An 11286-nucleotide genomic window follows, 5' to 3' on the forward strand; every position below is an offset into this window, starting at 1 on the left:
CACACCGGAATACTTTTTTTTACATTTTATGAATGACTGTGATATGTTTATAGGTTATTCCAGTCATATGTGTAGTCCAGATTCGACGTGTCATGTCTTTGACTGTACTCACACTTCACATCACAGTATTATACGGACGTTCGGAGTTCTCAATTCTGCTTTAAATTTTGTCATGTGTTTTCATTCTTTTGTTTCTTGCGTGTGTTTCTGTTTAACAAGTTCTTGTGTGTTTTTCTGTTTGAGTTTTTCTCTATCAGAAGGAAAACGTCCCGTAGTTAATTTGGAGGACTATATTGTGTTGTGGAGTACAAAATCATGCCACAGAAAGTCCAAACTAGTGGAGATCTCGTTCATTTGGAACATAAAAGTGGCCACGGCGCGTATTGCACGCATGCATCTTCTGGCTCAAAACATCCGTATAGTGTCCAATGCTCCATCATACTGCTGAATAGTGCCATAGCTAGGTACACACATACACATCAATAATTAGGAAAATAATTACTATTCATTAATTGCCTGAACAAGTAGGTCAGGCACATCACACGTACACATCTCGGCTAGACTGGAGTACAGCAAGGAACTGACAGTTCACTCACGCATACGGACGTGTGCATACATGTCGCATAAATATATATGCACACACAGTGTGTGTGCAAGGTACAGACATAGACACACTACTGAAATAACACATGCAGGCAACTTTATTTTATTTTTTTAGTAGCTCATCAGTATCGTATGAGCACTCCATCAACATAGACATTAAGCTCCACACAAGCGCGTCCATGCATGCACGTAGGAAGGGTTATATATTGAACTAGTTGACACTGCATAAGAATAAGACATATATATTATGTCAGAGAAAATCACGGCAGATGTAACATGCTAAAAAAACACAATCGACCGTGTTTCTTAAAATATGAACTTAATATCACTGTTTTGTTACTATATATTCACTTCCTATAGCTCTTAAGAAAAACTATGCAGGTACGTGTTTGCTCATGACTTGTTTTAGTATTTGTCCTCTTTTTTTGGGGGTCATATTGTTTGTATTGTCAGAACCTTTTCTCTTCTGTACTAGCTCGGATGCTGGATTAAAACAACTGTTTGGCCTGGTGTAAAAAACCGTTTGCTTTTTATAACGTGAAAACAGACGGTTATGGAGTAGCACCACATGGAAATATGCACAAGATCTGGACTAGACGGCTGCGCGAGAAGATGAAAAATGCATGCATTTGGATCAGGAGACCGAAAGGTTAGAACATACGTGTCGCAGTTGGTGGACATGCTGATGGGGAAGGGCACACTGACGCCGCACTTGCCGGGCACGCCGGAGACCTTGCCCATGTTGATGGACTTGATGCTGGTGGCGAGGCTCTTGAGGCACCTGCACGCTATCTTGCGGTCCGAGCTGCTGCGGGCCATGCCGTTCAGCCCCTGCACGCCGGAGCAGCACTCCTTGCTGATCGAGGACGCCCTCCCCGTCACGTACGCCACGCACGGCGCGAGCTTGGAGTCCACCTGCCCGCACGACAGCGCCGCCGAGGCCTCCCTGCCGGCCATCATCAGCACCACCGCCGCCAGGACCACGGCGGCCACCACAGCCTTGCTGTTGAGACGAGCCATCGATCGGTAGCTGCAAGCTAGTTCCTTAAGCTGCTAGCTAGCTAGCTATGGGTGATCAGATGAGTGTGGTTAAGCTGGTGGAGTGTGATGGTGTGGAGGAAAGGGTGTGGCGTGGAGGGTATAAATAGGGGAACGGTGAACATGAAGCAGGATTGATTGAGCAATTGATGCCCGTCGCTGCCAGGTCGTTGGCTGGTGGAGTTAATTGAGAAGGTGGATCCACCCTGCAAGTGCATGTACTCGCTAGAAAGTACGCTCGATCTCTTTGCAATTGGCATGTGTCTCTTTGCTTTTACTTTGTTTTTTATAACAGTTTTTTATAAATGTTTTTTGCGGGAAGAAAAGTTACCGGTGGTGTGAACTTCTTGGTTGCTGCCCTGACCCTGAAACTGCCTCATGGCTCCACATATTCAACAGAGTGTTTGGCTGCTCTCATGGAATTGTAACCATGACTGAGGGCATGTTCTGAATTCTTCCTACTCCATGCTTCTTCAACTCCAGGCGTAGATCCGGACAGAACATTTGGGCTCCGTGGAGTCAGCTTCACGAAGTGGTACAAGCCTGTAGTGCAAATTGCTGAAAACGAAGAAGCAAGGAGTTCCTACTAATTACAAGAGGATGCCACCGCAAAGTACAAAAAACGATTTGCGAAACAGCTCCCAGCCGCCTGTGGGATGCTTGCCTCGCTAGTATCCTGTGCCAGCGCACGTGGCCAGCCCTCCTCCACACAACGATACAAGGTGGGCTGCCTCCATCCGGCCCGAGAAAATTGGATATTTACCATTTTCAATACGTGGCTTCTCATCCGGCCCAAACTGGCACACAACGGTCTATAGGCTCTCAGCTGAGCTAAATCGTGAAGAGAAGTTACGAACACTGCCGAACGAATGGAATCGCCAAGTCGAAGCAAGCTCCAAAAGCTGGTTTTGTGGAGTTTGAGAAGCCCAGAGAGGCTCGGAGCAGGCCCTGAATAGCTAGTTTTTGGGCGCAAGGGCCCCTTTTCTATCTCGATGGGCCATTGGCCGATCTTTGTTAGATAAAGAAGAAGAACAGTACAACAACATCCAACAGTTCAGGAGATCAGAGCCGCTGGAAAGAAATTACAAGGGAAAAACAAGAACCCTAAAACCACGCGACGCCGTGGTGACTAACTCCTCAGATCAGCCACACATCTAGCGGATCTCCATACTCCAATATCCTCTCCGATTTGGTCTAGGACTCGATTAATGCTTACAAGGGCCCCTTTTCTATCTCTATTGCATCTGTCACCCATTTGATCACTTGATCACACCATGTTTTCCATCTGCTCTCTGCTAAGTCAATGAAAAGCAGCAATTGTTGGATCTTTCAAAATAAAATAAAATAACTACAATCTTCACGTCGTGTTTAGTCCATTGTTTGACTGAGGTTACAGTCGTCTTTTTTTTCTTCGAGAAAACTTTCAATCTATTTCTTTAATCATAGCAGTATAACGGAAACTAGAAATAAAAAAATTACATCTAAATCCGTAGACTACCTAACGATGACTATAATCACTATTGTGTCAGGGTACATCCACCTTCATGGATCCAATTTTATGAAGTCTTGAACCCATCTAAGGTAAGAGTGGGGAGGAGAAAATTTACTCTACAAGACAGAGCAGTGATTGTACGTGTACCAAGGCAGAAGCTCAGGCCACCGACTTCCTAGGGCCGAGTCCGGCAGCTCTGCGTAGCCAAGAGCTCCCAGGCTGAGATAGCAAGGACAATAACCTCCAGCAGATCAAAGAAAAGGCAGACCATGCATCTGCGCACAGGGTAGGGTAGGAATCAAACAGTCCAGTCGACATCTAAAGTGGTCTCCGGAATGTCTACTACGGCAACTGAACTTTCTACAATTCCGTAACCGAGCGGCACTTCCACAGTATGAAACGAAGTATTAATGCCTGATAGATCCACAACCTAACTGTTCATGCCTGATTTTGTTGGCCTTATTACTAATTCCATGTAGTTTTCAACTAGGAAGCTTGCGTCTCACAACAATACTCATCTCTGAAACATTGCAATATTGCTTTCGATCTATGCATGCGGGTTAGCATATCCCAACCGAGCTGGTGAAGTAGATTGTCACCTCATCAATCCTCTACAGTAGCAGCTTTAAATTGTTTGTTAATTACCGAAAAAGGGTTTCCCCCCGCTTTGTATACAAAGCAACCAACCGAACCATCCAACGATAGGTGCTGGGGCGGAAACAGCACAGTCACGCCCAAAAGAAAAGAAAGACAAAATACAAGAGAAACAAACGCCGACAACGGCGGATCGACAAAGAAACGAAGAAGCCTCGTGGCCGCTGCACCCACCGGAGATCTCCCACCAGACTCCGAGCCTCCGAAGCACCGGTACCAATCAACACCTCCAAGAAGGAACGCGACGAAGACGACGCTGCTGCCAAGGGTTTCCCCCGATACGGTGAGGGGAGAGGAAGGGTAGCTCCGACGCCCTCCACGAAGGTCTGGCGGCACCCACAAGCACCACCGCGTCGATGTCGGCCAGGCCAACAGAGATTTCTCCCGATCCCAACCTCCACCTCAGGCACTCCGAAGCTCGCCGCCAAACAGACCCTCACCCTGCGTCAGCCCGGACACGAAGCGTTCAACGCTGTCTCACCACGGCACCGTGAAGCATGGTCGGCACGATGAAGAAGAGGAGCCGGGACCAGGCAACAGCACCATCGGCACGCGGGAGGGCCCCACCTCCACCGCCGAAGACGGTAGCTGACCGGACGCAATGGCAGGAACACACCAGGCCCGTGGCCGCACAGGCCCAGCCGGGAACGCAGAGGCCCGTAAAGTTCCCGCCTTCGCGCTGCAGCCGGCACGCCGTCGGCTCCGTCGCCCCTGTCCAAGCCGCTCCCCTTCCTCCCCACACCGAAAGCCGCCAAGGGAGGCACCACCAACACGCGCACCGCCGGCCACCATCACCAGGTCGCCGGACCGCCACCGGCCGAGCCGCACCACCGCCGCACGCCCACGACGGAGAGGAACCACCGCAGCCGCCGGCAGCCCGAAGCCGGACCCCAGCCGCCGCCCACGCCGCCCGCGGCCCTCGCCGCCTGCCGGGCGGAACCGGCCGCCGCGGCGAGGCGCGTTCCACCGCGCAGCCGGCCACGCCGCACCACGCGCCGCCCCGCGCCCGCGCCGCGCCCGCCCGCGAAGGAGGGACCCGCGTCGCCCCCAACGCGCGGAGGAGGAAGAGCAGGGCCCCGCCGCCGCCGGCGCCGGTCAGGCGAGCCCGGCCGTGCCCCCTGGCGGCGGCGAGGGAGGAAGGAGGAGGAGGGGAGACCGGAGGCGGCGGGATCTGGGCGCCCGCCCCGGCCGCCTCGCGGGTGGCGGCGCGGGCGGGAGGGGGGAGGGGGGAGGGGGATATTTGTCATCCAATTGTTTGTTAATTCGACACGTCTCTACATTCTTGAAATAGGCTTTCGTCCCCCTATATCAATATAGCAACGACTCGATACAATAGTTTGAGCAACGCTGGAGCAAACAGCACAAACATCCCCAAAAGAAAAGACAAGAGAGAAATAGGAGAACTAAGGGTGTGTTTGTTTGGGCTGCAACTTCTTCGGCTGCAGCTGCAACGGCTCCGGCTAGAAGGAGCGGCTGTAGTTGCTAGCTGTAGCTAGATGATTGGAGCTGAGATGCGGTCGTTTGGTAGTTGTGTTGTAGCAGCTGCGGCTGATGCAGAATCCTGCTAAAATGACCCAAAAGCCCTTAATTGTTCTGTAAGTTGAGATTAAGTGCTGATTGTGGTGTTATAACTGTAAATGACTCGCTTAATAGCCATTTTTGCTACAGATGTCCATTTTCAAATATTTTAACTGAAATTACACTTGTTTGATGAGGCAGGTAGTGTATTTATACGAATTTGACATATTGAACGGAAATTCCATGGATCGATCTACATTCAGTTCCAGATAAAAATCATTTTTTCACAACAGCACCACGTAGCAGCAGTATAGCAGAGGCCAGCGATTTATCTCAGTAGGTTTCCTCATAGTTTGTGAAGCTGCAGAAAGAAACATGTGTATATTAAAAGGCAACGCTGTTCCTAGAAAAAAATACAATCTGATGAATGCTCAAAGTGATAACCCTTGCATCGATCTAAGGCACCATCACGCGAACACACACGCACAGAACTGAGCATGCACACGCACGAAAGCGATGGAATCCCGCAACCGCTGCGCCCACTGAAGACTTCCACCACGCTTCAATGCCACTGAATTGCCGCGTACTAAGCAACACCTTTAAGAAGGACTGCGACAACGATGACGATGCTGCTATCCGGACGAATCCTAGGATTTCTCCTCGCACACGGAGGGAAGTTGGGGAAAGGTCCACACGACGCCCTTCAATAAGGATGGCGGCACCCACAGACATCACCGCGTCGGTGCCGGCGAGACCCGAAAGTGATTTCCCTCGACCTCTCGCACCCACAGCTCAAGACCACCCGTCGGCTCCACCACACCCGTCGGCCACCAATATGCGCCAGCACAGTCAAGAGAACACCATCGTTGTCACACCACGGCAAACGTTGCTAGGCCGACCGAACCAGAACGAAACACCCGTAGATAGGGGTCGGTACTCCTGCGACCATGTGGGAGGGAACAACTTCCACTGGCTCAGGCGGTAGCAGACCGGACGCAGCAGTGGGAGCACACTAGGACAATTGCGCGGGCAGGCCCAAATCGGAACCGCGAACCTCCTGCCAATGTGCTGCAACAAACACGACACGGTAGCTGCCGCCCCCTCGTGAGGTGCTCGCCGGACAAGCAAGAGACAACCCGTCGCAGCCCTAATCACCCCGCCCTGACCCAGATCAGGCCCAAAAGGGCCCAGATCTGGGCTCCCGAAGCCACCGCCGCCGCGAAGGGGCTGCGCCACCGCCTCGTCGCCATCCAGGCCACGCCAGAGAGTCGTCAGCCGAGCCGCACCGCCGCCGCCTGCATTGGGGAAGGGAATGGGACCGCCACCGCCGGCCACGCAACGACATCATGCGAGCAACGCCAGGCCGTGCCCGCCGGCCGCATTGGTGAGAGGGAGGGGCACAAGGAGCTCAAAGAGGTGGGGGGAGAGGGGGGCCGCCCCGGTTGCCTCGCTCGGGGAGGCGACACGGAGGGGTACGACGTCCGTCTCTGCATTCTTCTCAGTGTCGTTCTTCTTTTTCATATGCTCAAACTCACAGCCCATATATTGTTAAAAAGTGAAGCATGACACTACCCCACACCCTCATCCATCGTTTATCACTCCTTTCACTTCTACACGAATGCCTAGCAATGACGATCCCTAAAAGCCTATCAATGACATGCAAGATTGTCAAGGACGCCCACCACTGATAACATGGCTTCAATGGCTGTGCATTGCCCGCCACTATTATTGTCAGTACCTATCGCGAGCACTATACTTTGTCAAGCCAAAAGAAGATGAGCACTCATGGTAGTGTTTTTGGCTGCGTGGCAGCTGTTTACATTTTAACAGTAATATTATTGTTGTAGTTATATATAACACAATTTAAGAACATACTTTCAATGTTTAACACTTTCACATAACACTACAATAATCGCATACAACATGTATGGTCTTTTATCGTAAAGGAAAATAATTTTGTTACAAACTTGTGATGGTAAAGAAATAAAAGCGACAAACTACATAATAAATGTTGCTATCACAAGAGGCAATATATAAAATGATGTCTCTTTACATTAAGAGCTTGCACATCCCAAATGAAAAAATGCATGACAACCTCTGCTTCCCTCTGCGATACTTTTATGCAAGAGTCAATAAGGTTCATCCCTATTCCATTCTTAATTATTCTTCACTTGCTAAGCATCATGTGTTAGGGAAAGATCCACACACATATATCCAGTTGGATATAGGTAATCATGAGTTATTATTGTTGACATTATTCTCGAGGTAAATAAATTAGGAGGTGAAGACAATAAACCTCCATCTTCCTATGTGTCTGACAGAAATGTTTGTTTTGAAAAATATGCTTTGAGTGTTAGCAAAATCATATAAGACTATTTGAGTATGTGGACTTGTTCAAAAAAGCTTATACATAGACTCTTTTTGAAAATATGATGAATTGTAATTATTTCAGTGACTGAGAACACAGTTTGTTTGTTTTCAAGAAAGTTTATGCTTCATACTTCAAAATTGTGAATGAATTGTTACTTGATTATGAGAAATTATATGATGAAGAATTGCTGCTATGATAATGATCATTATGCTTCTATGTCCGTATTTTATTTTATCAACACCACTCTCACTAAACATGTAGTCATGATTATTTGTTAGAATAAATCCGAGGCCACCGTCGATCATATGAGGACCAAGAAATCACACAAGCACGACACCGAGATTTGTTAACGAGGTTCACCGATATGGCTACATCCCGGGGCCTGACTATGGACGCTCCTCCCCATGACACCACTACAATACCACACCCGGTCGCCCTAGACGCTTGCACATGCCGTCGGCTTCCCCTGCGTTCATGTGCTATTATGTTGGCATAGGTTCATGTGCCTACCCTCGCTATATATGAGAGGCCTAGGATACAAGTGTTCTACTAGGACACAACTCCATATCCTATCTAAGCACAATACTATTCAGAATTCAACTGTAACCTACCTTGTACACTATATTCGACACAACTCTAACAAACTCCACCTTGGCGAATATTCTCCACCACCTTGGATTCGTCCATGTGTCAAACTTCCATGTACATTGGACTTGAGCTTATCCCATGAGCACCGCTGCTACTCTAAAGACCCCATATGACTCCACCTGCAACTTGTAGTCCCTTCTTTTCTTGACCACAGTTAACACTTGAGCAAAATTAAGTTCCTCTTTACTCTAGTATGTGCTCCCAACTTCCAGAGTATCAGTTCAACGCCATCACACACTGATCGCTAACCCGCATCAAAGTGAACAACTCACATATTGGGTGTCACACATAAGATTTACCTGAACTCAATACCACCGCTCTTCCTTGACCGTCTATCTGAAACTTGAAGGAATCTCACCGCTGCTTGTAGTCATCCCGAGTCAAATTCGTAGTTGTCTCACCACATATATGACCACCAGAGCCCTGGCCCATCTCCATGTCCCATGCATACCGCAAGTCTCGCCGCTATTACCGCGTCGAGCCTCCGCTGTCCTAGTCGAGTCTCAAGGGTCGCGAACCACACCACTCAACCCCACTGCAGAGTACCACCGATCATCGCCGACCGGTGACGAGTTTCACGCTTCCATCAGACCACTGGGCTCCAGTACAAACTGCATGTCACTCATTTCCCCCCTTGCTGAATAGCCTTCGATTCCCTGGATCGTTATACTGTAGCCCCTCAATCCAGCTCCACCTTCAACATGACTCCATGGTAGACGATCAGTCCACCCTCACGCCCCGTCGACTTCAAATTACGTGTGTACATCATCTTGAATCAACCCCGCATCATAGTCTTGTCGAAGCCGCACAAGCCCTTAGGCCCATGCCACGTGTTTCCACGTCCAGAAGTCGGTCACCATCAGCATCACGCTCCTATGTCGTCGTCGCCGATCCCACCACCGTCTTCTGTACCAACTGACTTGCATCGATCCCGCCAGACTGCCCAGCCTGACCCAGCCGAACTCGTACGACTGTATGACACGCTCAAGGCTCCCAAATCATCTTCCGTGAATCTCCATCTATCACATGATAATTCCATCTCAGCTGACATGACTTCCGGCAATGTCTTTAAGCATTCTTGTTGTGCCAACAAATCTTTCACTCTTGTCTGCCATAACACAAGGTTTTCAGTTTCGCGAACTTCTCCACCTCAAACCTGGTACCCGTTGGCGCCATGGTTATCCGTATGGCTGACCCTGCGAAAAATTATCCGGGCTATCAACGCGATGCCCAAGTACACAAACAGCCTCCGCGTACTAATAGAATTTCAACTAAAAAACCTTCTGGTCTTCTCACGTGGAGTCGCTCCTAAGCCCAACTCCGAATGCTAGCTTTTGCCTTGTCATGTTCTCCTTGATGGATGCTTAATACAACGATGGATCTTTTTTTTTCTTTTTTTAGAACGAAGACGCAAGAAACGTCTGGCTTTAAATTAATAAAGCCCTCAGAACAGGCAGCATCCAAAGTACGATACAAATGATAAGAAAAGACAGCAACGGTCGAAACCCAAGTCAGGTACATGCAATCGGCCTATGCCTGAATAAGGTAAAACCAGTCTAAACACATAGACAACCGGCCGGAGAAGGAGCAGACCACCAGCAGCTTAGTGACGAGCAGCATTTTGAATCAAGCAGATCCGCTCCATGGCCTCCTGCATCCGCTCAGTGTCCCGCCGTTTCCCCAACGGCATTCGGGTATGGAGGAACATGTGGCATTTGAAAATAATGTCAGCGGGGTGAGAAGGGAATTTGTGCTCAATAGTGATTTTGTTTCTAATAGTCAAAACAGACCATAAAAGTGCCCCTACGCATCACCATAACACTTGGGCATATCCACCCCATTTGAGCCCTAAGGATATCACGAAGCTCTCTGCCCGAGTGCGGGTTCCAGTTCTGGCCGAAGGCGTCCCGGACCGCACTCCAAGTGAACCGAGCTAAGTGGCAGTTGAAAAATATGTGATTTGCATCCTCAGGCGCACCACACATCACACAACTGCCATCAGACGGCCCATTACGTTTATCAATATTGTTAGAGGATGGGAGACGGTCACAGAACATTTGCCAAAGGAAGATTTTGATTCTGAGAGGGATAGACACTTTCCATAGCCCCTAGCTATATCCAGTACCGGACCCTCCGTTAACTTAGCATAAAGCGACCTGACCGAGAACTTCCCGGAGCTCGTGAGGGACCAGGAAACCTCAACAGGTTCAGGTCGCAGCACAGCGCCGGCTAGCGCATTGCATAGCTCCTCCCAATAGGCTCGTTCAGGGTCTAGGAGAGACCACTTAAAGGAGATAGCTGGTGGGGAGGATCTAAGCGCGTCAGCAACGAGGATTTCGGTATTGGTAGCAAGTTAGTAGATGGAGGGGTGGCTGCGCCACAATGGATCCGCACCATACCACTGGTCGAGCCAGAATCTCGTGGACTTGTCGTCGTTCACACTAAGTTTAGCTCCTAACACAAAGGGTGGTTTAACAGTGTGGATCCCTTTGGCCTTAGAAGTAAGAAAATTCCCATTAGGGAAATATTTCGCCCGAAGGATATCCGCCCAGAGCCCTTGCTCATTTTGGGAGAGCTTCCACAGCCACTTGGCAAGAAGAGCAACGTTCATAAGCTTGGAGTTAAGGATCCCTAGGCCGCCAAATTTCTTTAGACGACATAGCGCTGCCCACTTGACTAAGTGGTACTTCTTTTTGGATCCAGTTCCTTCCCAGAAGAACTTGGATCAAGGTGTGTCAAGCTTGGCATGAACACCGTCTACCAAGAGAAACATGCCCATGGTGAACATGGGCAAGGAAGAGAGACCGGTTTTTGTGAGAATAAGCCTAGCAGCCGAAGACATGAACCTACCGCGCCAAGGACTAACCCGGTTCTCCACCTTGCCATATAAAGGTTCCCACTCATGAGTAGATATGTGTTTGTCTGAGATAGGGAGGCTGGAGTACTTAAACAGAAAGCTCCC

General features: G+C 49.4%; 1 protein-coding gene across 1 annotated transcript; it reads right to left on the bottom strand.

Annotated features, from left to right (window-relative positions):
• Nucleotides 1-486: 486 nt before the first annotated feature.
• LOC100037539 (probable non-specific lipid-transfer protein 3) lies at nt 487-1749 on the bottom strand. Its single transcript, XM_044524660.1, has 2 exons — nt 1265-1749; nt 487-824 (listed from the first exon to the last, which is right to left on the bottom strand). Exons 1-2 carry the CDS (start codon nt 1621-1623, stop codon nt 815-817), a joined length of 369 nt encoding a protein of 122 aa, XP_044380595.1. The 5' UTR covers nt 1624-1749; the 3' UTR covers nt 487-814.
• Nucleotides 1750-11286: the final 9537 nt, after the last annotated feature.

The sequence above is a fragment of the Triticum aestivum genome, chromosome 5A (assembly GCF_018294505.1).
Source record: "Triticum aestivum cultivar Chinese Spring chromosome 5A, IWGSC CS RefSeq v2.1, whole genome shotgun sequence".
Classification (NCBI taxonomy): Eukaryota; Viridiplantae; Streptophyta; class Magnoliopsida; order Poales; family Poaceae; genus Triticum; species Triticum aestivum.

Coding starts and splice junctions, on each gene's coding strand:
- LOC100037539 (XM_044524660.1), bottom strand. CDS start 1,623: ATGGCTCGTCTCAACAGCAAGGCTGTGGTGGCCGCCGTGGTCCTGGCG.